Source organism: Lonchura striata, chromosome 25 (genome assembly GCF_050655825.1).
Source record: "Lonchura striata isolate lonStrDom1 chromosome 25, ASM5065582v1, whole genome shotgun sequence".
NCBI classification, from domain to species: Eukaryota; Metazoa; Chordata; class Aves; order Passeriformes; family Estrildidae; genus Lonchura; species Lonchura striata.
In genome coordinates this window covers 841,116-868,987 of record NC_140727.1, presented here as the reverse complement: position 1 = coordinate 868,987, position 27,872 = coordinate 841,116, and the positions used below count along the sequence as shown (strand labels likewise).

Below are 27,872 nucleotides of genomic sequence, written 5' to 3'. Positions count from 1 at the left end.
TCTGGTGAAAAAAACATGCTGGGGAAAATGTCTGGGGTTCGTTCCTTGTCAGGGCTTTCCCTGGAAATAATTCCTTTTGTGACCCTTTGGATTCTGAACCTTGTTGCTGTTGGTTTTATTCTCTCTTGTTGCTGTTTCAGGAAATTTTTCTTCTCTCTGCCCTTTGGGATCTTTGTGCTTCCACGGGGAGGGAGAGGGGCAGTTTTTAGTGGCAGCACACCCACATGTGGGTGCCCATGGGTGGGACCCCCAGTGCCCCCCAGTTCCCCACCGGTGTCACAGCACATTCCTGTAGATGTCACTGGGTTCCTGAGGTTGCCCGTGTGGCCCCCGCAGCTCCGCATAGGTCACCTGGAGATCCCAGAGTGTGGTGGCATGGGGGGACGCTGTGAGAGACACGGGCTGTGGCATCTGGGTGGGGTGACACTCGTGGGTGATGTGTCCCTGTGCATGTGTCCTCCCTTACTCACCCCCTGTCCTCTGGGTGATAACAACGTGGGTGTACAGCACCTCCCCCTCCTCTGGGGGTGCAGGGGGATGTGGCAGAGCCCTGAGAGAATAAAGGAGATGTGTGGGAAGGGATGGAGACTTGTGGGGTTGAGTAAAACGGTACTCATGGCTGGAGACCCCCACTCACCTTTCCTGGTGCTTCCTGGTGGCTGCAAAGGAAAGAGGGGAAGGGTGACTGTGGGGTCCTTGGGCCCTGACCCATCTCAGGATTCCTGAATGTCCATGGGAACCTCCTCTCCCCTCAGGAGCCCCAAGTATCCCTGCAGCCCCTCAGAATTCATGAACATCCCCAGTGCCCCCGACCAACTAAGCCTCATGAACCCAAAGCAAGGCAGGACCAAGATCCTTCAAATGCCCACAGGGCCCCTGAAAGAAGCCCCAACATCCCTGCAGGACCTTCCAGGACCTCCCCAAGCCCTACAGCACCCCCAGACAAGGTCACCTTTCTGGGCCTGTGAGTGCTGCCTTATTGCTCCCCAGTTCTGGAGGCCTCTTCAGCTCCCTGGGACCCCCATTCACCCATTGTCACCCACCCACTCAGTGCCACTGGTGCCAGGCCACAATGACACCCACGAGCAGGACCAGGAACAAAAGGGCGCCACCGACCCCTGTGGCCACTGCAAGAAACAGAGGGGGACACATCAGGATCACCCATCACCCCAGGGGTGCTGCACTCCCTGGTGACCCTGTGTGACCCCACCTGTGTTCCTGTGTCCCCGTGGTGTCACCTCCAGGGCCAGCTCGGGGCTGAGTACCCAGAACACGCAGTGCCCGTCCTGTCCCAGCTGGTTGGTGGCCACACACTGGTAGGTGCCCGAATGTGCCACCTTGACGTCCCCGAGCTCCAGGAGGGGACCCTGGGCCACCTTTGTCCCATTGTGCAGCCAGGTGAAGGTGACAGGGGCTGAGCCCACCTGCATCGGGCAGCGCAGGGTCACGGGATCACCTGCGCGCACCTGGTGTGCCAGGGGACCGGGGGTGATGGTGGCATTGGCCACAGGCACTGCAGGGACACAGACAGGGCTGGCACTGGGCAGGGTGGGACGGGGGTGCTGTGGGTGAGGTCACCCCCAGCCTGAGGGTCCCGCTCACCCAGCACGGTGACATTCAGGGGGTCACTCTCGGCCACGCTGTCCCCGTCACTGACCCGGCACAGGTACTGGCTGCTGTCATTGTCCCCAACGTGCCACAGCTCCAGACGGGGCCCGGTGCCCAGCGATGCTTCTGAGCCCTCCAGGTTCCAGGAGAAGGACAGGGGACCTGTCCCTGTGGCCACTGCACAGCTCAGTACCAGGCTGTCCCCAGATGCCACCTGTCCCCCGGGGGGCTGCACCAACAGGGATACCCCCGAGGGTGGGACCCCTGGAGATGGGGGGACACCAGGGGACAGTGAGGGACCCAGGGGAGAGGAAGAGGAGCAGGGAGGCCCCAGTGAGTGGGAGGGGGCACAATAAGGAAGGGGCTTGGAAAGAAGCTCGAGGAAGGATGGAAGGTCCAAGGTGGAGACAGTGGGAGAGGGAGGTGGGTGACACCAGGAAGGATTGAGGGGACCCAGGAAGGGGATGGTGGGACCTGAGGAGCATGCGTAGACCTTAGAGAGGGATGGGGGGGACCCTGAGAAGGGTGACGGGACCTGTTGAGGGATCGGGAGATAGGAGCTAGGAATGGGGGATTGTGGGGAAGGACCCAGGGCAGGGACGGTGAGACACAGAAAAGGTGTTGGGGAAGGATGGGGGTACCCATGTAGAGCTGGGGGAGCTGTGGAGGTACCCATGAGAGGAGGCATGGAGCCAGGGAGGGATCCTGGAAAGGTTGGGGGCCCAGGGCAGGGCTAGGGGTACCCAGGCAGTGATGAGGGACCCGGGGAGGCTGTGGGGGCTCCCAGTGCTCATCCCTGCACTCACTGTGCACAGTGACGTGGATCCGGGCGCTGCTCTTCCGCACATTCCCCTCCTTGGAGCGCACCTCACAGCTGTAATTCCCCGAGTGGGAGACCCCTATTGTGGGCAACAGCAGCTGCGGGGACCCCTGCGGGCCCCCCACCACCTGCCCATCCCAGTAGAACACGTGCAGGAGAGAGGCTCGGGGCTGCACGGGGCTGGGGGTGCTGAGGCAGCTGAGAGCCAGGGGGGAACCCTTGGTGGGCTCAGGGGGACCCTCCAGCACCGGCACTGGGAAGAGCTCAGGAAAGGAGATGGGAAGGTGAGGATTGTGACCCTGAGTCCACTGGAAAGTGACCTTGGGTCTGTCAGGATACTGGAGTTCCAGCTGTGGGTGTGCTCACCATGCACTGTCACTGTCACTGCTGCTGACCTTCTCAGCCAGGATTTCACCAAACCCTCACAGCGGTAGCGGCCACTGTTTTGCAGCTGCAGAGGGGACAGTGACAGCTTGTTTCCCCTGAGGAACCACCGCAGATCCTTCTTGTCCCAGAGAAATCGCACCCTGGTGACTGGGTTGTCCTGACTGCCTCGGCATCGCAGTGTCATGGTGTCCCCCTCCAGCAGTGCCTGTGCTGGCACCTGCAGCACCAGCCAGTCTAGGGGACAGGAGAGACCCATCTCACTGAGGGGCTCCACACAGGTCAGAGTTGCACTGGGTGGACACCTGGACATCTGGGTGGACTGGGGTGCACTGGGATGCTCCTGTTTGCAGGGGACAGGTTCTTGCCACACGAGGGGTGTGAGGTCACCCACGGAGTGGAGGCCACCCAGACCTATCAGGGACCACCCTGATCATTTAGGATCCCCTCCTCCCCATCTAAGACTCTCATGGTGGGGCTGAGCCCGGTGCTGGGTCTGTAACATGTGTAGGTGCCACTCTTGGTAACAGTGATTCGGTCTCGTCCCTGCTGTCCCCAGTGCTGCCCATCCTTGTACCAGGTGGCGGCACCGGTGGTCCCTGAGCACTGGCAGTTCAGTGTCACCCGGTCCCACAGTACTGCGGGCCTCCAGGGGGGCTCAACGAGGAGCTGGGTAGACTGGGCACCTGTGGGTGACAGGGGACACCAGCCTGCAAGGGCCACCAAGGGGCTGGGGACAGTGGGGTGGGGACATGGCATCCCCCGAGGACTCACCAATGAGGCCAAGGGTCTGGGCTGGAAGAGAGAAGGGACAGGGCTGGGTGGGGGTCACAGTGTGGGGACTGTCCTCGTAGGGAGAACTTTCAGTTATGGTGAGAAGGTGCATGGGTATGGCCCCCAGAAGATCTGGAGAGGCTGGGGGACATGTCTGTGTCAGGGCCACCCCTGCACCACATCCGTGTGGCACAGAAGCCTTGGGAACAAGGACACCGAGGCCACCCTGTAGTACATGGGGACACTGTGGATAGCCTGGGCACAAGGACACCATGGACACACCCCATGCTGGTCCAGGTCACCCCCAACAGCTCCTGATCCCATCCCCATGATCCCATCCCCATGACCCCATCCTCACCCTTCTTGTCCCCTTCTGTCCCTGCATCCCAGTTCCCTTGTCCCTGTGCCCAGAGCTCCCTGAGCCCAAAGGTGCCAGTCCCCACATTCCTGTCCCCACATTCCCATCCCCAAATTCCTGCCCCCTCTTCCTGTCCCCAAAGCCACCCGACATCCCCAGTGACACCAAGCTGTACTGTGGGCAACACAGACTGGCACTGCTGGCCTTGGGGACCTCAGGGGACCCCGCAGCCCCCCTGTGCCCCCTCCCCACCGGTCTCTGCCTCACCAGGTCCCATCCCTGGGCTGTCAGGCCCGTGCCGGGGCACTCATCCCACAGGAGCAGTGCCACTTTCCCGGCCATCCCAATGTCCCCAGCCATGTGGACTGGCTGTCCCTGGCTGCTGTGGCCACCGCTCCCCTGGCTGGCGGCTCTTTGGATGAAGGGGAAGGAAGCGAGGTCATGTCTCATCCCCACGTGGTGGTGGCTCATGCTGAGGGCAGGGTGGGGACAGGACTGGGGCAGGGTGTGGATCTGGTGGGACATGGGGATGATGGTGAGCCATGGTGGGGATGTGGTGTTGGCAGAATTTGGAGTCTGAGGTGGAATGGGGTGCCTAGGGATGGGGTCTCAGAAGAATGGGTGTCGCAAGGGCTGGGTGTACTCAGACTCAGGACTAAGGGTCCGAGCACTATGTGGTGCTGAGGGATTTGTGATCATGGGAAGGGGGCCAAAGGAATGGAGGTACAGGAGAACAGGGTTCCTGGGGGAATCAAGTTCCCCAAGGGAAGGGAGGTCAGAGAGACTGGAATTACTGGGATGGGGTTCCTTGGGAATGGAGATCCTGAGGAATTGCAATCTACGCATGGGGGCCCCAGTGAAATGGGGACAGAAGTAATGGGGAGGAATGGGGATCCCATGACTGGGGTCCCAGGGAAATGGGGGTACCAGGGATGGGCAGTGCCTGGGTGGGCACGGGGGTCACAGCTCCTTCTCTGGGTGCCTCAGATTTGGGGGTGACCCAGGGCTCAGCACAGCCCTCTTGGGGTGCTTGTTTCCTGGGCATGCATCACATGGGGGTCCTGGGTTGCTCTACCTCTGTGTCCTCCCCTGCCCTTGACATTTCCCTCTTGTTATTTCTCTTTTTCCCTTATTTTCCTCACTTTTGTGCCATGTCCCCTCACCACTGGTTCCCGACTCAGCGATCCAGGGGAGCATCTGAGCAGGGAATGGGTTGGGGGGACTCCGGGGAGGAGAAATATGGAGTGTGTGGGGGTGCAGGGAAGGGTGGGGAGGCTGTAAAGATGGGAGTGTTGGGCTGTGCCCCTCAACATTTTCACTGTCTTTTTCCTGGACAAGAAGGAAGAGGCAGTTTGTGCTGAGAGTCTGATGAGAAAGGCGAGGGGATTCTGTCCTGGGGGAAAACCAGGGGAGTCCTGTCCTGGGAGGTCCTTGTTTTGGGGAAATCCAGTCCAGGGGTGACACATCCTGGCATGGGGGGTCCTGTCCAGTGCGTGGCACTTCCAGAAATGTCCCTGCATATTCCTGGATGGCTGCCTGTTCCAGGGCTGGCACATCCTGGGCACCCCTGTGTCTTGGTTTGACAAGACAGGAGTCTGTGAAAGAGGGCAAAGCCTCCTGTGCAATGGAGAATGGTAAACCCCCTTCTTTCTGAATTACTAGGATTTTTAAATTAAAGGCTCTCAGGCAAAGATATGGGAGTGGGAGTAACAATTCTTTACTAGGAGAAAACTAGACAACAATTTAAAAAGGCAAATGCAATCGGTACAAACAAAACCAGTGAAAGAAAAAGTCCAGAACCTGAGGGATGCCAGTATTAGTTCTGCTGGGACAATTGCTTCCCTTGCAATAGTTGATGAATTGCAGCTGCAGTGGTGATCTTTAGAAGGGTATAGTTTTCCTCTGAAGATCTGGTGGCAGTGGGGCCGGTCTTCCTCTGCGCCGGGGTTGCCTCTGAGCTCCGCCGCCGTCGGCTTAGCGCGCGCCGGCTGCTTCGCTGTGAGTGCCGCCGAAGAGAGCTGCTTCTCCGGGAATCCCGCGAAGAGAGAGAGAGCGAGCTGCTTCTCTCCCTAAAAGCTACCCCTTTATACTATAATAGAGTGCTTGGCTTCCCCTCTGGGCGGGACCCCCCTCACTTACCAGCCCGGCAGGGAGTCAGTCAATAGTGTATAAACAAACCATTGCCTTTACGGGGCAAACCATTGTCTCTGAGAGAGATAACAAAACCTGTCCGACAGGTTTGCTTTTAACAGATGGCAAATAGAATACAAGCTTATTTTACAACCCAGGACATTATCCACCCCTTATTCTATTTCCATCTGCACACCATGAAATCTTACACCCAGTTTTCTCTTAAGACCAAGTTTCCCTGTGGTACACAGCGGGTCTCCCCATCTTTCTGCATTACCCACCAAGTGTAACCAGGTCCTTGAGCAAAGACAATCCCACGAATGGTTTGGTCTTTGCCTGAGGTGGGATTAATCCAAACAGTTTTCCCTAAAATACCTTTCATATGTACTACAGGGACCTTATCTCCATCTACTGCGTGTAAGGGTTCTGACTGAGCAGGGCCAGCTCGATTGACAGACCCCCGGGTGTTGACCATCCAGGTTGCTTTTGCCAGGTTAATTTCCTAGTTTCTAAATGTTCCCCCACCAAGTGCCTTCAGGGTAGTCTTAAGGAGTCCGTTGCACCGTTCAACTTTGCCGGCAGCTGGAGCATGATAGGGAATATGATAGATCCATTTGATACCATGTTCTCTGGCCCAGGTGTTGATAAGGCTGTTCTTGAAATGGGTGCCGTTGTCAGACTCAATTCTCTCAGGGGTGCCGTGTCTCCACAGGACTTGCTTTTCCAAGCCTAAGATGGTGTTCCGGGCAGTGGCATGAGGTACAGGGAAAGTCTCCAGCCATCCAGTGGTGGCTTCCACCATGGTCAGCACGTAGCGCTTGCCTTGGCGTGTCTGGGGCAGTGTGATGTAGTCAATCTGCCAGGCCTCCCCATATTTGTACTTGGACCACCGCCCACCATACCATAGGGGCTTCACTCTCTTGGCCTGTTTGATGGCAGCACAGGTCTCACAGTCATGGATAACCTGGGAAACACTGTCTATGGTTAGATCCACCCCTCGGTCTCGTGCCCACTTGTAGGTGGCATCTCTGCCCTGATGACCTGAGGCATCATGAGCCCATCGAGCTAGGAACAACTCCCCCTTATGGTGCCAATCTAAGTCTATCTTTGACACCTCTATTTTTGCTGCCTGATCTACCTGCTCGTTGTTTCGGTGCTCCTCATTAGCCCGACTTTTGGGGACATGGGCATCTACATGACGGACTTTCACCGTCAGCTTTTCCACCCGAGAGGCAATGTCTTTCTATATATCAGCAGCCCAGATTGGCTTTCCTCTACGTTGCCAGTTGGCCTTCCTCTACCTTCCCAGCCAGCCTCACAGAGCATTGGCTACCATCCATGAATCAGTATAAAGGTAGAGCTTTGGCCACTTCTCCCTTTTAGCAATGTTCAGAGCCAGCTGAACGGCCTTGAGTTCGGCGAGTTGGCTCGATCCACCTTCTCCTTCGGTAGCTTGTGCAACTTGGCGTGTGGGGCTCCATACGGCTGCTTTCCACTTCCGGTTCATCCCTACGATGCGACAGGAACCGTCAGTGAAAAGAGCGTAGCAGGTCTCTTCTGCTGGTAGTTGGTTGTATGGTGGAGCCTCTTCAGCCCTTGTCACTTGTACCTGCTCCTCATCATCAGTGAGACCAAAGTTTTTACCTTCTGGCCAGTTTGTAATTATCTCCAAAATCCCAGGGTGATTCAGGTTTCCAATACGGGCACATTGAGTGATGAGGGCAATCCATTTGCTCTATGTGGCATCAGTGGCATGGTGGGTAGAGAGAACCTTTCCTTTAAACATCCACCCTAGCACCGGTAGTCGGGGTGCCAGGAGGAGTTGTGTTTCTGTGCCAATTACTTCCGAGGCGGCTTGAACTCCTTCAAAGGCAGCCAAGATTTCTTTCTCTGTGGGAGTGTAGTTGGCTTCAGACCCTCTGTAACTTTGGCTCCAGAATCCCAGTGGTCGGCCTCGAGTCTCCCCAGGCACTTTCTGCCAAAGGCTCTAGGACAACCCATGGTTCCCGGCTGCAGAGTAGAGCACATTCTTGACCTCTGGTCCCGTTCTGACTGGGCCAAGGGCTACAGCATGAGCGATCTCCTGCTTGATCTGGGTGAAGGCTTGTTGCTGCTCAGGGCCCCAGTGGAAATCATTCTTCTTTCGGGTAACCAGATAAAGAGGGCTCACAATCTGGCTATACTCAGGAATGTGCATTCTCCAGAAACCTATGGCACCCAGGAAAGCTTGTGTTTCCTTTTTGCTGGTTGGTGGGGACATAGCTGTGATCTTGTTGATGACCTCAGTGGGAATTTGGCGCCGTCCATCTTGCCATTTCACTCCCAGGAACTGGATCTCTCGGGCAGGTCCCTTGACTCTGCTCTTCTTGATGGCAAAGCCAGCTTCTAGTAGTATCTGGACGATCCTCTCACCTTTCTCAAACACTTCTGCCGCTGTGCTCCCCCACACAATGATGTCATCAATGTATTGCAGGTGTTCTGGAGCTTCACCCTTTTCTAGTGCAGCCTGGATCAGTCCATGGCAGATGGTGGGGCTGTGTTTCCACCCCTGGGGCAGTCGGTTCCAGGTGTACTGCACGCCCCTCCAGGTGAAAGCAAACTGAGGCCTGCATTCTGCTGCCAGAGGAATGGAGAAAAACGCATTAGCAATATCAATGGTGGCATACCACTTTGCTGCCTTGGACTCCAGCTTGTACTGGAGTTCCAGCATGTCCGGCACAGCAGCGCTCAGCGGTGGAGTCACTTCATTTAAGCCACGATAGTTCACAGTCAACCTCTATTCTCTGTCAGATTTGCGCACAGGCTAGATGGGGCTGTTGAAGGGTGAGTGGGTTTTGCTGACCACCCCTTGGCTCTCTAGCTCCCGAATCATTTTGTGGATGGGGATCACGGCATCTCGATCCGTCCGATACTGCCGGCGGTGCACTGTCGAGGTCGCAATTGGCACGCGTTGTTCTTCTACCCTTAGGAGTCCTACTGCAGAGGGGTTTTCTGACAGTCCAGGCAAGGTGTTCAATTGCTTAATGTCTTCTGCCTCTACAGCGGCTATTCCAAAAGCCCACCTGAGTCTCTTTGGGTCTTTGTAATATCTGTTCCGGAGGAAGTCTATGCCTAGGATACACGGAGCATCTGGGCTAGTCACTATAGGATGTTTCTTCCACTCCTTCCCAGTCAGGCTCACCTCGGCTTCTACCAGAGTCAATTGTTGTGATCCCCCTGTCACACCAGTAATGGAAACAGGCTCTGCCCCCACATGTCCCGATGGTATCAGAGTACACTGTGCACCAGTATCAACTAAAGCATCATATTTTTGTGGCTCTGATGTGCCAGGCCATCGGATCCACACTGTCCAGAAGATCCGGTTTTCCCGTGCCTCTCCCTGGCTAGAGACAGGGCCCCTCTAACACTGGTTATCATTCCTTTCCTGGGCATACATACTAGAGGTCCCTTCAAGGGGGTCTGACAGATCGTACCCACAAGCTTGGTCACGGGAGGTTGAGGCTACCTTCACTTTGGTGGAACTCCCCCGGTTAGAGTTTCCCTCCTTGAGTTGACGGACCCGTGCTGCCAGGACAGAAGTGGGTTTCCCATCCTACCTCCCCATGTCTTCCCCATGGTCACGCAGGAAGAACCACAGATTAGCCCTTGGGGTGCACCCTCTCTCTCTAGCTGGGGATTGTTGGGTGCTGATTCTGGGGCCTGTGACTCTCACGGGTGCTGTATTAACCTTCCTTATCTCCTCCCTCATCTCCTCTTTAAACTCCTTAATCACAGCTGAGATATGAGCCTGCATTGGGCCATTAATCATACTTTCATAATTTCTAAGTTTGTTGGCAACAGAACCTATTGTCTCCCGGTGGGTGTCAGCATTGATTGTTGCAATGAAGGTGGCGTATTGAGATGGCCCAAGATTTGCCAGACTCCACAGCATTTGTCCCGTACACCTGACCTTGTCAGGGTCATTATTGTGTCGTCCATCCCTCCCAAAGAGTACCTCTAATACTGCCACTTCCCTCAGCTGTTGGATCCCTTCCTCGAGGGTCTTCCAGCGCATTCTATGATGGTGCTCTTGCATTCTCTCTCTGTGGACAAACCTCTCCCTGACACTCATTAAGAGCCGCTCCCAGAGAGAAAGGGACCCTGGTTCCCTTACAAAAACCTGATTTATACCCGAGTCCTGGGTCAAGGGTCCCAAGTTCCTTGCCTTACCACCGTCCAGCTGCACGCCTGTACCCACAAGATCCCAAACCCGGAGTAGCCAGGTAGCATAAGTCTCACGCCCTTGTCGCACAATGTCTTTATGCAGATTGCGAAGACTTTTGTACGTCAGGGACTCGGTGATCATAGCAATCTCTGGCTCCCCTGTGGGTTGTGAGGTTCTTCCATTCCTGTCTCTATCTGCAGGGTGCTCTGCTTTCACCTTAGACTTCCTTGTTTTTACTGGGGCCACTGCTGCTGACCGTGACTGCCCTTGTGGTTTAGCTGGAACCTGGACAGTTGTAACATCTGTGGGTTCCACAGCTGTACTATTAGACTGTCCCTCCTCAAGGCAAAGGGCCGGTTTCTCACCAGCTGGGGAAATGCACTCCTTCAGCATCTCTCGTATTTCCTTAACCAGAACCCTCACCCAATCTGGGCGGTTCATTTCTGAGGTGGGCTGTGGGGCAGGGTCAGGCTCTGGAGCAGCAGCATCTCGAGTCTGTGGTGTAGGTGTGAGGGTAGTTATCCAGGTTAATCTTCCCTTATCTCTGAATGCTAAATATAACAGGACTATCAGCAACACCACCCATTGTATGGTATCATTAGCACTTAGAAAGGATCTTAACCCTTTGAGAACTGGTGGAGCAGACCCAAAAAGATGGTTAAAAGGTTGAGAGAAAGTTTGCCCAGGTGCTATTTCCTCGCAGTAGGTACCGTTATTAAAGTAACCCCAAAAACATACAGTTAACGTGTGATAGCTATGAATCCATGTACCTGCCTTCCAGAGGAAATTAAAGATCCATGAATTCCTCACCTAATTAACCCAGAAGCCAAACTTGATAACAGACACCGTAGCCTTAGTTATAGGACCCATTTTTAGATAAGGGTCTGCAAATGGGAAAAGTATAGCTACGATCACATGCCACCCAAACCAAGGTAAACTAGACCACATGGTGATGCTGAAGATGTTTTTACACACAACAAAAAACCAAATTACTTAAGAACTGTTAATCCTTTTTCCCTCTCAATGCCCTCGAGCCCCACATTGGGCGCCAAATTCTGTCTTGGTTTGACAAGACAGGAGTCTGTGAAAGAGGGCAAAGCCTCCTGTGCAATGGAGAATGGTAAACCCCCTTCTTTCTGAATTACTAGGATTTTTAAATTAAAGGCTCTCAGGCAAAGATATGGGAGTGGGAGTAACAATTCTTTACTAGGAGAAAACTAGACAACAATTTAAAAAGGCAAATGCAATCGGTACAAACAAAACCAGTGAAAGAAAAAGTCCAGAACCTGAGGGATGCCAGTATTAGTTCTGCTGGGACAATTGCTTCCCTTGCAATAGTTGATGAATTGCAGCTGCAGTGGTGATCTTTAGAAGGGTATAGTTTTCCTCTGAAGATCTGGTGGCAGTGGGGCCGGTCTTCCTCTGCGCCGGGGTTGCCTCTGAGCTCCGCCGCCGTCGGCTTAGCGCGCGCCGGCTGCTTCGCTGTGAGTGCCGCCGAAGAGAGCTGCTTCTCCGGGAATCCCGCGAAGAGAGAGAGAGCGAGCTGCTTCTCTCCCTAAAAGCTACCCCTTTATACTATAATAGAGTGCTTGGCTTCCCCTCTGGGCGGGACCCCCCTCACTTACCAGCCCGGCAGGGAGTCAGTCAATAGTGTATAAACAAACCATTGCCTTTACGGGGCAAACCATTGTCTCTGAGAGAGATAACAAAACCTGTCCGACAGGTTTGCTTTTAACAGATGGCAAATAGAATACAAGCTTATTTTACAACCCAGGACACCCTGTCAGTCCAAGGCTGGAACCCAGCCATGGCCCAGCCCCACTGCACAGGGGTGGCCACTGGCCAGCCCTGCTCTGGTCAGCCCCAGGTGGCAGCCAGGACCTGAGGGTTCCCCTAGTCCCCTGGCTTTGATTCTGGCAGCTTTAGAGCTGCTGCAGAGGTGAGAATTCTTTGGGGGAAGTGGCCTGGCTGTGGTTTGCTCAGCCCTGCAAGAAGCACAAAACCCAGTGGGAGTGCAAGCAGTGGCTCTGCAAGGGCCTTGGATGGTTTTCAGAGCAGGGCTGGCTGGAATCCCCCCCTGCAGGAGCAGCTGTGGGGGAACCTATTGTAAATGCAGGTGAAGCTGGTGGGAAGAAATGATGATGTCTGCATCCAGTTCAGAAGGGAATGATTTTTTATTATAACTATACTATAATACATTAATATACTATTTAAAGGAGATACTAAATCTACAAACCTACTTGTTCTAACTACCATCTCTAACCAGGTGACAACTCGTGACCCTCTCTTGAGAGTCCAGACACAGGTGGATTGGATTGGCCATCAGGCTCAAACAATCCTCACCAGAATACAATCAAGCAATCACCCCAGGTCAACAATTCTCCAAACACATTCCACATGTGGAAAACAAGGAGCATAAATTGAAATTGTTTTCTCTTCTCTCTGTGCTCCTCTATGAAAAAAACCCTGAGAGAGAGAAGAATGTGCCTGCCACAGGAACCAGTCCGGAAATGCAGCAATTGATCATTTTGTCCCTTGCAGCAAGGGTCTGAGAGAGGCCCAGAACTGCTGTAAATCCCACCCCAATCTGCTCAACAACCTGACCTGGTCCCTCCTTTTTGAACAAAAACTGCAGCCCTTTGGAGCCTCCTGGAAAGAATGTTTGTGTTGTGGATGTGCACACCAGAAGAGAGGAAAAAGTGTGGAAATACTGAGCAGGGGCTGTTCACGAGGGCCTGGGGAACAGGGGTGTCACAGCCCGGTGACCCCGTGTGACCCCACCTGTGAGGCAGGGTGAGCCAGATGTCATCTCCAGGCCCAGCTCTGGGCTAAGAGGCCGGTGCCCATCCTGTCCCAGCTGGTTGGTGGCCACGCACTGGTAGTTGCCCGAATGTCCCACATCGACATCCCCAAGCTCCAGGAGGGGACCGCGGGCCACCTCCTGCCCCTTGTGCAGCCAGGTGAAGGTGACAGGGGCTGAGCCCACCTGCACCGAGCAGTGCAGGGTCACGGGATCACCTGTGCGCACCTGGTGTGCCAGGGGACCGGGGGTGATGGTGCCATTGGCCACGGGCACTGCAGGGACACAGACAGGGCTGGCACTGGGCGGGGTGGGATGGGGGTGCCGTGGGTGGGGTCACCCCCAGCCTGAGGGTCCCGCTCACCCAGCATGGTGACATTCAGGGGGTCACTCTCAGCCACGCTGTCCCCGTCACTGACCCGGCACAGGTACTGGCTGCTGTCATTGTCCCCAACGTGCCACAGCTCCAGACGGGGCCCGGTGCCCAGCGATGCTTCTGAGCCCTCCAGGTTCCAGGAGAAGGACAGGGGACCTGTCCCTGTGGCCACTGCACAGCTCAGTACCAGGCTGTCCCCAGATGCCACCTGTCCCCCGGGGGGCTGCACCAACAGGGATACCCCCGAGGGTGGGACCCCTGGAGATGGGGGGACACCAGGGGACAGTGAGGGACCCAGGGGAGAGGAAGAGGAGCAGGGAGGCCCCAGTGAGTGGGAGGGGGCACAATAAGGAAGGGGCTTGGAAAGAAGCTCGAGGAAGGATGGAAGGTCCAAGGTGGAGACAGTGGGAGAGGGAGGTGGGTGACACCAGGAAGGGTTGAGAGGACCCAGGAAGGGGATGGTGGGACCTGAGGACCATGCGTAGACCTTAGACAGGGATGGGGGGACCCTCAGAATGGTGACAGTACCTGTTGAGGGATGGGGAGATAGGAGCTAGGAATGGGGGAATGTGGGGAAGGACCCAGGGCAGGGACGGTGAGACACAGAAAAGGTGTTGGGGAAGGATGGGGGTACCTATGTAGAGCTGGGGGAGGCAGGGAGCGACCCATGAGAGGAGGCATGGAGCCAGGGAGGGATCCTGGAAAGGTTGGGGGCCCAGGGCAGGGCTAGGGGTGCCCAGGCAGTGATGAGGGACCTGGGGAGGCTGTGGGGGCTCCCAGTGCTCATCCCTGCACTCACTGTGCACAGTGACGTGGATCTGGGCGCTGCTCTTCCGCACATTCCCCCCCTTGGAGCGCACCTCACAGCTGTAATTCTCCGAGTGGGAGACCCCCACAGCGGGCAGCAGCAGCTGCGGGAACCCCTGCGGGCCCCCCACCACCTGCCCATCCCAGTAGAACATGTGCAGGAGGGGGGCACGGGGCTGCAGGGGGCTGGGGGTACTGAGGCAGCTGAGAGTCAGGGAGACCCCTCGGTGGGCTCGGGGGGACCCTCCAGCACCGGCACAGAGAAGAGCTCAGGGAAGGAGATGGGAAGGTGAGGACTGTGACCCTGAGTCCACTGGAAAATGGCTTTGGGGCTGTCAGGATACTGGAGTTCCAGCTGTGGGTGTGCTCACCATGCACTGTCACTGTCACTGCTGCTGACCTTCTCAGCCAGGATTTCACCAAACCCTCACAGCGGTAGCGGCCACTGTTTTGCAGCTGCAGAGGGGACAGGGAGAGCTCCCCGGTCCTTCTCGTTCCAAAAAAATTGCACCCTGGAAAAGCCAGGTAAATCTCAGGAAAACGGGAAGCTGGACTAGACAAACACAGATCTGAACCAATGTGGTTAACCAAACATTCTCCCTTTATTTGAGATAGGATGGTATTTTATATAAGCTTCTACATAGTTTACAAAAACAAAGACGGTCTGATTGGCACACTAACATTGTTTACCTTTTTCTTAAGTTGGCTGCCTTAGTTCTGCCAACCTGTTTTGCCAGGGACTTTCTGTAACTTTTCTTTTTCTTTTGCCCACCGATTCAATTGCTTGCATAAGACCAGACTCTTTTTATCTTTTTCCTTCTCTTAGAGAGGATATGTGAAATGAACCGTGGTGCTCTTCCTTGGACGCTCTCTATACGTCCCCTTTCTTTCCCTTCGCGGCTTACCTCCAACCTCCGTGGGTTGCTGCGCTCACTTTTCTTTGGCAAGGCAGCACTCCCGCTCCAGCTCCCAGCCCCGGCCACGTCCACACCCGCCGTTTGGGTTCCTCGTGAACGCTGAGATCTTCACTGCTCCAGCGGACTCTCACAAACAAACGATGTGAAAAGTCTTTTTTCTCCCGTCGGGAACGGCCCAATTTGGAGTCTGGAGTCTTCTGCTCCATTCCATCTGATCCCCGTTCACACAAAGTGAGTTTGGGATCCCAGTCCCGTCACCATAAGGCGATTTGGACCTCAATTTTTGTCGTGCGACTCAAATTCGGCTCCCTGTTACCCTAAGAGTAATTTGGGAGCTTCTTTGGAGCCTCCTGGTTCCCTGGTCCGGGAGCCACTAAAAGCCAGGGAGCCTCAGGAAAACGGGAAGCTGGACAAGACAAACACAGATATGAAACAATGTGGTTAATCAAACATTCTCCCTTTATTCGAGATAAGATGGTAGTTTATATAAGCTTCTACATAGTTTACAGTTACAAAGGCACTCTGATTGGCACATTAACATTGTTTACCTTTTCCTTAAGGTGGTCAAACTTTTCACACAGCAGCTCTACTCTAATTCTTGCTCGGATAGCTCATTACTTTGTAGTTACCTTAACACAATTTCTATCTGCGCCACAACTGAATTCTCACTGCATCAAAGGCTTTGAGGCCTCATCAAGGCCGCTTATCAGGCCTAGTATGACTGGGTAGCTCAAACCTCATTCCAAACATAAATCATGACCTCTGGCTCTCAGAAATTCTGTAACAAGGGTGCCAGGGGAATGGGGGGCCTTGGAAGAACCAAGGTCCTGGGGGAAGGAGGGTTGTAGGGGATGGAATGAATGGGAGAGGGTTCCTTGGGAATGGGGTCCTGGGCCCTGGAGATCCTGGGGAATGTGAGTACTGGGATGGGCATTCCAGAGAGGGTGGGATGTAAGGATGGGGTTCCTATGTTTTGGTTTCCAGGAGAGTGGTGGTCCCAGGGATGGGCAGTGTCTGGGTGGGCACCGGGGTCACAGGTCCTTCACACAGTGCCTGAGATTTTGAGGTGACCCAGAGCCCAGCACAGCCCCTACCCTGGGGCTCCCCTGGGATGTCCTGGGAGGCTCAGGGTCTGTGCCCCAGACACCCCTGGGCTTTTTCCTGTCCCCCCCCATTTCCTGGCTCAGCAATCTCAAGCAACACTTGATGCCCAATTTGTTCAGACAAAATTACACCTCCATAGAATAAAAGCAAAAAATCTTCTCCCACAGCGTTTTTTCCCAATAAATCCCAGCAAAAATCAAACTGACAAGTTATAAAATGCTTTGGTTTATAGAATAGTTGCTCTCCCAACAAATCACTTACAATAAAACCACAAACAAATCAAACAGAAATGAGACTTTTTGGTTCCCTTTAGGAGCTCCTTAGTGCATCCCACAGCAGTGTTTGCTTGCGGATAGCACAGAGTGTGGAATCTCCCTGAGTGTCCAACAGCTCCATGGGATTGTTCTGTGCTTGCTGGGCAGCAACCCAGCCTATAAGGAAGCCTTTTGTGGGGCCATATTTAGGAATTCTTCCCATTTCTCTCACCCTGGAACTCAACTGGCTTCCCATGGATTCTTCTTCCAAAGGGGAGAAGCTCTGTCCATCCTTGGAACAGTGCCCAGGAATCTGTGGAAATGCCCGTGTGTGCCTCAGGGTCTGATTCCCTGGTAAATCCACTCGAGCATGCCTTGAATTCCCCTGCCTGGGCACTGCCTGCTTCTGCTGTGACACCCCTGTTCCCCAGGCGCTCGTGAACAGCCCCTGCTCAGTATTTCCACACTTTTTCCTCTCTTCTGGTGTGCACATCCACAACACAAACATTCTTTCCAGGAGGCTCCAAAGGGCTGCAGTTTTTGTTCAAAAAGGAGGGACCAGGTCAGGTTGTTGAGCAGATTGGGGTGGGATTTGCAGCAGTTTTGGGGCTGTCTCAGCACCTTGCTGCAAGGGACAAAATGATCAATTGCTGCATTTCCGGACTGGTTCCTGTGGCAGGCACATTCTTCTCTCTCTCAGGGTTTTTTTCATAGAGGAGCACAGAGAGAAGAGAAAACAATTTCAATTTATGCTCCTTGTTTTCCACATGTGGAATGTGTTTGGAGAATTGTTGACCTGGGGTGATTGCTTGATTGTATTCTGGTGAGGATTGTTTGAGCCTGATGGCCAATCCAATCCACCTGTGTCTGGACTCTCAAGAGAGGGTCACGAGTTGTCACCTGGTTAGAGATGGTAGTTAGAACAAGTAGGTTTGTAGATTTAGTATCTCCTTTAAATAGTATATTAATGTATTATAGTATAGTTATAATAAAAAATCATTCCCTTCTGAACTGGATGCAGACATCATCATTTCTTCCCACCAGCTTCACCTGCATTTACAATAGGTTCCCCCACAGCTGCTCCTGCAGGGGGGGATTCCAGCCAGCCCTGCTCTGAGAACCATCCAAGGCCCTTGCAGAGCCACTGCTTGCACTCCCACTGGGTTTTGTGCTTCTTGCAGGGCTGAGCAAACCACAGCCAGGCCACTTCCCCCACAGAATTCTCACCTCTGCAGCAGCTCTAAAGCTACCAGAATCAAAGCCAAGGGGGCTGGGGGGACCCTCAGGTCCTGGCTGCCACCTGGGGCTGGCCAGAGCAGGGCTGGCCAGTGGCCACCCCTGTGCAGTGGGGCTGGGCCATGGCTGGGCTCCAGCCTTGGACTGATGCGGTGCCCAGAATGTGCCACCCCTGGGACAGGCACCCAGGCAGGAATGTGCAGGGACATTTCTGGAAGTGCCATGCACTGGACAGGACCCCCATGCCAGGATGTGTCACCCCTGGACTGGATTTCCCCAAAACAAGGACCTCCCAGGACCCTACTCCCCTGGTTTTCCCCCAGGACAGAATCCCCTCCCCTTTCCCATCTGACTCTCAGCACAAACAGCCTCTTCCTTCTTGTCCAGCAAAAAGAAAGTGAAAGTGTTGAGGTGCACAGCCCAACACCCCTATCCCCCACAGCCTCCCCACCCTTCCCTGCATCCCCCACTCCCCATTTTCTCCTCCCCCTGTGTCCCCCTAAACCATTCCCTGCTCAGGTGCTCCCTGGGATTGCTGAGCCAGAAACCAGTGGTGAGGGGACATGGCAAAAAATTTAGGACAATAAAGAATGAAGAGAATAAAGAGAGGAAAAAGTCAAAGGCAGGGGAGGGCACAGAGGCGGAGCTATGCAGGACCCCCATGTGATGCCTGCCCAGGAAATGAGCATCCCAGGGGTGCTGCGCTGGGCCTTTGGTCACCCCAAATTCTGAGGTACCCAGAGAAGGAGCTGTGAACCTGTGCCCACCCAGCCACTGCCTTTCCCTGGCACCCCCATTCTCATGGGAGCCCAATGTGGGACTCCCATTACTTTGGTCTCTCCTTCCTGAGGACCCCCATCCCAAGACTGCCATTGCCCAGGACCACACTTGCCTTGATCCTATCCTATGAGCAGCTTCTTACCCCACAGCCACTATTCCTGAGGGTCCCCTTTTCCTCCCTGCATCCCCAGCTTTGGCACCCACATGCCATGAACCCAAATCCCTGGGGCCCATGTTCCCACAGCACCCCCATCCCTGAATCCCCACAGGCATGGGGACCCAAATTGACCTGGACCCCCATTCTCCTGGACACCAATCCCCGGCTCCCCAAACCCTCTGAGGCCCCCAGTCCTGGCAACAGCATCCCCAACCATGTGCCCAGATTATCCCATAATGTCCTCAGCCTGTCCCCTGCTGTGTCTCCACCTTTCCCCCACCCTGCCCCCATCAAGTGCCACCTACACATGGGGACGAGACGTGACCTCGCTTCCTTCCCCTTCATCTGAAGAGCCGCCAGCCAGGGGAGCGGTGGCCACAGCAGCCAGGGACAGCCAGTCCACATGGCTGGGGACACTGGGATGGCTGGGAAGGTGGCACTGCTCCTGTGGGGTGAGTGCCCCGGGCACGGGCCTGACAGCCCAGGGATGGGCCCTGGTGAGGCAGAGACCAGTGGGGAGGGGGCACAGGGGGGCTGCGGGGTAGTCCCTTGAGGTCCTCAAGGCCAGCAGTGCCAGTCTGTGTTTCCCACAGTGCAGCTTGGAGTGACTGGGGATGTCAGGTGGCTTTGGGGACAGCAAGAGGGGGCAGGAATTTGGGAATGGGGATGTGGGGACAGGAATGTGGGGACTGGCACCTTTAGGCTCAGGGAGCTCTGGGCACAGGGACAATGGAACTGGGATGCAGGGACAGAAGGGGACAAGAGGGCTGAGGATGTGCATGTGGGGATGGGATCATGGGGATGGGATCAGGAGCTGGTGGGGTGTGACTTGGACCAGCATGGGGTGTGTCCATGGTGTCCCTGTGCCCGGGGTGTCCACAGTGTCCCCATGTTCTGCCTCAGGCCAGGGTGGCTTCAGTGTCCCTGTTCCCATGGTGTCCGTGCCACAGGGATGTGGTGCAGGGGTGGCTGTGACACAGACATGTCCCCTGGCCTCTCTAAATATTTTGGGGAAGATACTCACTTTCTCACAAGAACTGAAAGTTCTCCCCATGGGAACACTTTGGGGACTGCCTCCACACTCTGTACCACAGATGTTTCTGTCCCCATGGTGCTAGCCGCACACAGCATTGTCCCTTCTCCCTTCCAGCCCAGACCCTCGGCCTTGCTGGTGAGTCCTCGGAGGATGCCATGTCCCCACCTCACTGTCCCCAGCCCCATACTGGTCCTGGCAGGCTGGTGTCCCCTGTCACCCACAGGTGCCCTGGCCACCCAGCTCCTTGTGGAGCCCCCCTGGATGCCGGCAGTGCTGTGGGACCAGGTGACACTGACCTGCCAGGGCTCGGGGACCACCGGTGCCACCACCTGGTACAGAGACACGTGGCAGCAGGGACAAGACCAAGTCCCTGTTCCCGAGAGTGGCACCTACCGGTGTGAGAGATCCGGCACTGGGCTCAGCCCCTCTGTGAGCGTCTTAAATGGTGAGGGGGGATCTTAAATGGCCAGGGTAGACTTTGATAGGTCTGGGTGGGCTCCTCTCTGTAGGTGAGCTCACGCCCCTTCTGAGGCGAGAGCCTGTGCCCTGCACACAGGGACATCAGACTGTATCCCAGTGCACCCAGATGTCCCTAGTTCCAGGGGCACCCTCCTCCGACCTGATTGGAGCCCCTCGGTGAGATGGGACCTTCCTGTTCCACAGACTGGCTGGTGCTGCAGGTGCCAGCACACGCTCTGCTGGAGGGGGACACCATGACACTGCGCTGGCAGGGCCGGCAGGACAACCCGGTCAGCGAGGTACGCTTTTTCCGGAATGAGAAAGACCTGGGGAGGTCCTTCAGGGGGACCGAGCTGTCCCTGTCCCCTCTGCAGCTGCACCACATCGGCCGCTACCGCTGTGAGGGTTTGGTGAAATCCTGGCTGAGAAGGTCAGCAGCAGTGACAGTGACACTGCATGGTGTGCACACCCACCGCTGGAACTCCGAAATCCCAACACCCCCAGAGCCACTTCCCGGTGGACTCAGGGTCACAGTCCTCACCTCCCCTCTTCTTGCCAGAGCTCTTCTCAGTGCCGGTGCTGGAGGGTTGCCCTGAGCCCATCGAGGGGTCCCTCCTGACTCTCAGCTGCCTCAGCACCCCCAGCCCCCTGCGGCCTCGCGCCCCCCTCCTGCATGTGTTCTACCGGGATGGGCAGGTGGTGGGGGGCCCGCAGGGGTCCCCACAGCTGCTGGTGCCCGCAGTGGGGGTCTCCCACTCAGGGAATTACAGCTGCGAGGTGCGCTCCGAGGGGGGGGCTGTGCGGAAGAGCAGTGCCTGGCTTCACATCACAGTGCGCAGTGAGTGTGGGGATGGGCACAGGGAGCCCCAACAGCCTCCCAGGGTCTCCCAGCACTACGTGGGTAGTTCCTTCAACTTCCTTAACACCCTTCCATGTCTCACTGTCTCTGCCCCAGCTCCCTCCCTCAATCCCCTCATTCCTACCTTGTGTCTCCTCATCTGTCACCGTGTCCCCTCATCCCTCCCAGGGTTCCCCCACCCCTCTCTGAGGTCCACGCATGGTCCTCAGGTCCCCCCATCCCATGTCTTGTTCCCCTCACCCCTTCCAGTTGTTGCCCACCTCCCTCTCCCGGTGTCCCCTCCCTGGACCCTCTGTTCTTCCTCAGGGCTCCTTTCCAAGCCCCCCCCATCTCTGCCCCGCCTCTCTCTCCCCGGGGTCTCCCTGCTCCTCCCTGTCCCCCCTGGGTTCCTCACTGTCTCCTGGTGTCCCACTCTCTCGCAGGGGTCCCACCCTCGGGGGTGTCCCTGTCGGTGCAGCCCCCCGGGGGACAGGAGGCACTTGGGGACAGCCTGGTGCTGAGCTGCATGGTGGCCAAGGGGACAGGTCCCCTGTCCTTCTCCTGGCACTGGGAGGGCTTGGGGGCACCGCTGGGCACCGGGCCCCGTCTGGAGCTGCGGCACGTTGAGGACAATGACAGCAGCCAGTACCTGTGCCGGGTCAGTGACAGGGACAGCGTGGCCGAGAGTGACCCCCTGAATGTCACCGTGCTGGGTGAGCGGGACCCTCGCGCTGGGGGTGACCTCACCCACAGCACCCCCATCCCACCCCTCCCAGTGCCAGCCCTGTCTGTGTCCCTGCAGTGCCCGTGGCCAATGGCACCATCACCCCCGGTCCCCTGGCACACCAGGTGTGCACAGGTGATCCCGTGAACCTGCACTGCTCGGTGCAGGTGGGCTCAGTCCCTGTCACCTTCACCTGGCTGCACAACAGGCAGGAGGTGGCCCGGGGTCCCCTCCTGGAGCTTGGGGATGTCAAGGTGGCACATTTGGGCACCTACCAGTGCGTGGCCACCAACCAGCTGGGACAGGACGGGCATCGCGTGTTCCAGGCACTCAGCCCAGAGCTGGCCCTGGAGGTGACACCACGGGGACACAGGAACACAGGTGGGGTCATACAGGGTCACCAAGGAGTGCAGCACCCCTGGGGTGATGGGTGATCCTGATGTGTCCCCCTCTGTTTCTTGCAGTGGCCGCAGGGGTCGGTGGCACCATTTTGTTCCTGGTCCTGCTCGTGGGTGTCATTGTGGCCTGGCACCGGTGGCACCGAGTGGGTGGGTGACAATGGGGGGACGGGGGTCCCAGGGAGCTGTAGGAAGCCCCCAGAGTTGGGGAGGGATAGGGCAGTACCAATATGCCCAGGACTGTGACCTTTGCTGGGAATCCTGAGGGCTTTTGGGAGATATTGGAGGGTCCTGCAGGGATGTTGGAGGTTCTTTCAGGGGTCCTGGGTTGGTCTGGGGGATTGCTGTCACTGTTGGACTTTGGGTCCTTGAGGCTAAGTTGGTCAGGGCCACTGGGGATATTCATGAATTCTGGGGGGCTCCAGGGGTGCTTGGGCATCCTGAGGGGAATTGGGGGTCCTGTGGGGCTTCAGAAATCCTAAGAGTGATCAGGGCCCAGGGACCCCACACTCACCCCTCTTTCATCTTTCTTCTGCAGCTGCCAGAAAGCACCAGGAAAGGTGAGTGGGGATCTCCAGCCATGAGTCCCCTTTTACCCCAACCCCACAACACTCCATCCCTTCTCACACATCCCCTTTATTCTCTCAGGGCCCTTCTGGATCCCCCAGCTCCCCCAGAGGAGGGGGAGGTGCTGTACACCCACATTGTGATCACCAAGAGGACAGGGGGTGAGTACAGGGGGGACACATGCACAGGGACATGCCACCCACGAGTGTCACTCCACCCAGATGCCACAGCCCGTGTCTCTCGCAGCGTCCCCCCATGCCACCACGCTCCAGAATCCCCAGGTGACCTACACGGAGCTGCGGGGACCCCGGGAGCAACCTCAGGAGCCCAGTGACATCTACGGGAATGTGCTGTGACACTGGTGGGGAAATGGGGGGCACTGGGGGTCCCACCCATGGGCACCAACACGTGTGTGGGTTGCCACTAAAAACTGCCCCTCTTCTTCCCCGTGGAAGCATAAAGATCCCAAAGGGGTGAGAGAAGAACAATTTCCTGAAACAGCAATGAGAGAGAATAAAACCAATAGCAACAGCAACGAGGTTCAGAATCCAAAGGGTCACAAAAGAAAAGATTTCCAGGGAAAGCCCTGACCATAAACAAACATTTCTGGACATTTCCCCCAGCTTCCTCCACCAGAGAAACCTGGCAGGACCCTGGACCTTCCTTGCTCTGATGGCCAAAGCGGTCTTCAGGAGACTATGGATTCTCTTGTCCCCTGTCCCAAACCCCTCCTCTGCCATGTTCCCCCACACAATGATGTCAGAAAGGCCCTGTGGATGTTCTAGAGCCTTCCATTTTTCCAGGAATGAGTCCATGACACAAGGTGAGGCTGAGGTTCCAGTCATTTCCAGGAGCTCTGGACACCCCTCCAGGTCAAGGAAAACTGTGCCCTGCCCCTGCTGCTAAAGGGATGGTATCCTGCTTTGAAGGTCTCTGCCAAGGAACGCAGCAACCTCTCTTGGAATGGAAAATATGACCCCCTTCCTTCCAAAGTATTGTAACTTTGCTACACTCTGGGACAGTGTTGGAGAAACAGCAGGGGCTGGGCAGCTGCAGCCTGGCTCCAAACAGACCAGGGAAAAGGCTCCCTGGGAGGGGAAAGTGCTTGGGTTTCTGGGGTGTGACAAACGACTGCTCACTTTTAAAATTTCAAAGGCTTACTATACTTTAACAAAAATTACAACAAAGGACTGAAAAAGGAAAAGCTATTCAGCACTAGGAGTCTCCGTGACTACCAGCTACAAGCTCCTCTACAAAAGGGATGCTTTTCCTTTTATACCCTTAGCCCCGCCCAAAGTTTTGTCAGTCAACTCTTTTTCTGACGTCTATTGGTGGAGATTATTTTCTTACATCTTGACTGGAGCTCACATGTTGTTGCGCTTGTCTTCCTGGAAACAAGCCAGCCTCCTCTAAATGTCTTGACTACCAAGGCTATTACAGGGTGGGGGGAAAGAGAACTATGGGATGACATATTACAATAACATTCTACATAATATCTATCTCTTAATTGTGAGAGCCAATTATTACATTACTTATCTAGAACACCGGGGACCCCCACAGACTGTGGGGGAATCCCCGGAGCCCCTCGTGTCCCTCCTTCCTCCCTGCAGTGCTGTTCCTCTCGCAGCCTCCCGCTCCTCTCGGCTGTTGCAATTCCATCTCTGCCTTCCCTTGGATTTGCCCTTCCCAGCAATGGGCAGCCCCAGCCCCTCCCCAGTTCCCTCGCTTGTTCCAGGACTCCCCGCGAGTGCCAGGAGCTGTTGGTCCCGTTGCCATGGCACAGCCAGTCCTGACACATCGTGACAGTGGCCTCAACACGCTGTCACATGTGGAGTTGCGTGATTTGTATGTTTTATTATCCTTGTATTATGTATCGGTTTATTCCTTTGTACCCCCATGTACAACTTGGTTTGTCCCCAGTTTTCCCACCTTGTCCTCCCTTCCCGCCTCTCCAGTGGCTGTCCATCACCCTGGAAGAGGCGCAGCCCTCCCCTTTACCCCTCCCAGGTGCCTTGTCCATCACTCGGTGTTCCTTCCCATCCATCTAGAAGCTTCTACTCAGGGCACCGGGTGATTGGGCGAGGACCTGGGGCTCCCCCCATATCCTTCCCCCATTGGACCACATCATATCACCCCATCCCGGAGCCACTCCCTATCCCTATCCCCATTGGTCGTCGGTTACCCCTCCCCTACACTTTATATGCCAGTGTAAGAACCCAGTTGGGGTTCCTGTTGGCTGGCACTATTCTGCAATAAACCTGGACTTCGCCCCCAGCAGGATCCTCTCTTCTTTCCACCGCGAGGCTTGCTAGCGCTGCCCGGGACCCACAGAGGCACTCTCCAAAGCCCAGCTGGGATCAGCGGAGGGTGCCTCAATCGCCCCTCTCGCCCCAGACGGAGAGCTAGCTGGGGCTGAGGAAAAGGGACCTGGGGCGAGAGCGCGGCAGTCACAGCCGCTCGGGACACATTGGCACCCTCGGTCCCCACAGCCCAGCATAGTCCTGGCCCTTGCAGCAGGATGGCGGCCGTGACCCGGGACAGTGACCTGAGGCCAGGACTCTGTTCCCCCAGTGCCGGGGGCTCCTCCCCGGGGTCCCCGGTCCACTCTGCCCTCCCCAGGGCCAGGTCCAGCCGAGGCTCTGCAGAAGATCCAGGGCTCAGACGTCACTCAGGGAGCTCCAGGTGTGAGGCTTTGGGCGCCGGGGGCACCGGGGGGTACTGTGCAGGGCTTTGGATGGGGGGTTTAGGAACCGGGACAGTGTGCAGGGGCACCAGGGGCAGTGGGCAGGGCTGGGCGGGGATGGGCTGAGTGGCTGGGGTGGGCCCAAAGGGACTCGGCAGCTGTGGGATCGGTGTCCATGGTGACGGGGCAGCACCACCAAAGATCCCCGAGCCCTTGGCCGGTGTCACCAAGAGGGGACAAAGAGGGAGCAGTAGCTTCTTCCTCTCTGCAGGGTCAGTGGTGAGAGAACCAGTCTGGAAATGCCCCAGTTGATCATTTTGTCCCTGTCCCCAAGGGACTGAGAGAGCCCGAAGAATCCTGCAAATCTCAGAATGATCAACTCAACAACCAGACCGGGATCCTGCTCCTTCCCAGGCTGACCAGACAGAGCTGAACAAACAAAATCCATTTCCCCTGTTTTAATCAAAAAGGTGCATTTTGGGTCCAAGGCACCCAAGAGGGACAAGGGTTCTGGGTGCCCTGGCACTGGGGGAAGGAATAGGGAGCCCTTGGAGGTACAGGGAGCACTGGAATGGGGAGCTCTGTGCAGCCCCACATGGGAGCCCCCACTCAAGGCAAGCCCCTGGTGATGGTGGACACCCACGGGAGCTGGGGTGGGTGGACACACAGGGTTGCACTTGGGCAGGGAGCTCCAGTGCCCCCATTGCCCCCAGTGTCACATCACATTCCTAGAGATGTCACTGGGGTCCCACTGTCACCTGTGTGGTCCCAGCAGCCCAGTGATGGTCACCTGGGGGGATGTGGCACAGGGGGCCCCAGTCAGTGACACCAGTTGTGTGGACCTGGGTGGGGGGGTGACACCATTGGCAATGGCAGTCCTGGGATGCAGGTTCCCAGGGAGAAGAGACCGAGAAAATGGGTGTCCCATGGGTGGGTTGCCAGGAGGAGTTCCCCAAACCCTCCAGGAGCTCCCAGTGCCACTCCCATGTTCCTCAATGACCACACAGGGATGGACCTGGAGCCCAACCAAGACCCTCCAAATTCCCTGCAGATCCCCCAGCACCCCCAGTCATGGTCTCTGCGGGCTCAGTTTCCCCCAGCTCAGGACCCCTGGGTGCTGCTGATCTCTGCCCCCACTCTGGGGGCTTCCCCTCACTCCAGGACCCCCATCCCCTCCCATTGTCACCTACCCCGGCAGTGCCACCAGTGACAGCCCCCGATGACAGCCAGAAGCAGGAGCAGGAACAGGAGGGTCCTGCTGACATTCACAGCCACTGCTGGGGACAGAGGGGGTCACCGTGAAACTTGGGTGTCCTAAACAGCCTGGTGACCCCGTGTGACCTCACCTGTGAGGCAGGGTGAGCCAGGTGTGACCTCCAGGACTAGCTCTGGTTTAGGTGCCTGAATGTCTCACATTGACATCTCCAAGCTCCAGGAGGCAACCCTGGGCTGCCTCCTGCCCTTTGTGCAGCCAGATGAAGGTGACAGGGGCTGAGCCCACCTGCACTGAGCCATGCAGGGTCACGAGGTCACCTGCACGCACCTCCTGTGACAGACGATTGGGGGTGATGGTGGCATTGGCCATGGGCACTGCAGGGACAGAGACAGGTCTGAGGTCACAGAAAGGGGCTGGCAGCCAGTGTGGGGAGATAGGGACACGGGGGATGGGGAGGATGTCAGGGATGGGGCCACAACACAAACAGGTGAGTGGACAAGGGGAGTGATGGAAGGAACCGTGAAATGAGTCTGGGGCACATGGAGGTGCCCAGGCAGGGACCTGGGGAGGCTGTGGGAGTTCCCCGTGCCCATCCCTGCACTCACTGCACACCATGACATGGAGCCGGGCGCTGCTCCTCCCCACGGCCTCCCCCTCAGAGCGCACCTCGCAGCTGTAATTACCCAAGTGGGAGACCCCGATGGCGGGCACCAGCAGCTGCGGGGACCCCTGCAGACCCCCTACCACCTGCCCGTCCTGGTAGTACACGTCCAGGAGGGGCCTTGGGGACGCAGGGGATGGGGTTGCTGAGGCAGCTGAGAGTCAGGGGGAACCCCTTGGTGGGCTTGGGGGGACCCTCCAGCACTGGCACCGGGAAGAGCTCTGGGAAGGAGAGGGGAGCGATGTCACTATAGGACATGTGAAAGCATGATGCGAGTCACTGCTATTGCAAAGGTGGAAAAGAGGAAGTTTATTTTCTGACTCCAGCATTTATACTTTTCTAATGGTGACAGTGGATTGGAGGGTGATTGTGCCACCTCTCCAACGACATTGGACAAACTACCAGTACATCAAATTTCTCTGCGTCTATGAAGGAATGGAAAACAATAGGTTGTTTACAGAAAGTTGTGTGAATAAGTTCTCTACAAGAATGTAAACTCAGAAGGCTTTAGGAAATCTTAAAAATCAGGGCAACAGAGGGAGATTTGTGATCCTGAGTTCCTGGGGCAGGGCTGTGGGGGT

The 27,872-nt window shown here is 56.3% G+C and overlaps 2 protein-coding genes across 2 annotated transcripts; one reads left to right on the top strand and one right to left on the bottom strand.

Annotated features, from left to right (window-relative positions):
* Nucleotides 1–276: 276 nt before the first annotated feature.
* Nucleotides 277–15,384, bottom strand: LOC146765357 (Fc receptor-like protein 3). Its single transcript, XM_085560431.1, has 12 exons — nucleotides 15,167–15,384; nucleotides 14,254–14,447; nucleotides 13,443–13,712; nucleotides 13,060–13,353; nucleotides 2,795–3,049; nucleotides 2,415–2,681; nucleotides 1,603–1,872; nucleotides 1,239–1,513; nucleotides 1,044–1,127; nucleotides 638–659; nucleotides 471–521; nucleotides 277–386 (listed from the first exon to the last, which is right to left on the bottom strand). The coding sequence occupies exons 1-12, from the start codon at nucleotides 15,382–15,384 to the stop codon at nucleotides 277–279; spliced, it is 2,310 nt and encodes a 769-aa protein (XP_085416557.1).
* A 2,062-nt stretch (nucleotides 15,385–17,446) lies between these two features.
* LOC110471570 (Fc receptor-like protein 3) lies at nucleotides 17,447–23,087 on the top strand. The gene is made up of 11 exons (XM_077789295.1): nucleotides 17,447–17,462; nucleotides 19,860–19,880; nucleotides 19,969–20,190; nucleotides 20,409–20,609; nucleotides 20,764–21,042; nucleotides 21,486–21,755; nucleotides 21,845–22,147; nucleotides 22,231–22,314; nucleotides 22,703–22,724; nucleotides 22,813–22,892; nucleotides 22,978–23,087. Exons 1-11 carry the CDS (start codon nucleotides 17,447–17,449, stop codon nucleotides 23,085–23,087), a joined length of 1,608 nt encoding a protein of 535 aa, XP_077645421.1.
* The last annotated feature ends 4,785 nt before the right edge of the window (nucleotides 23,088–27,872 follow it).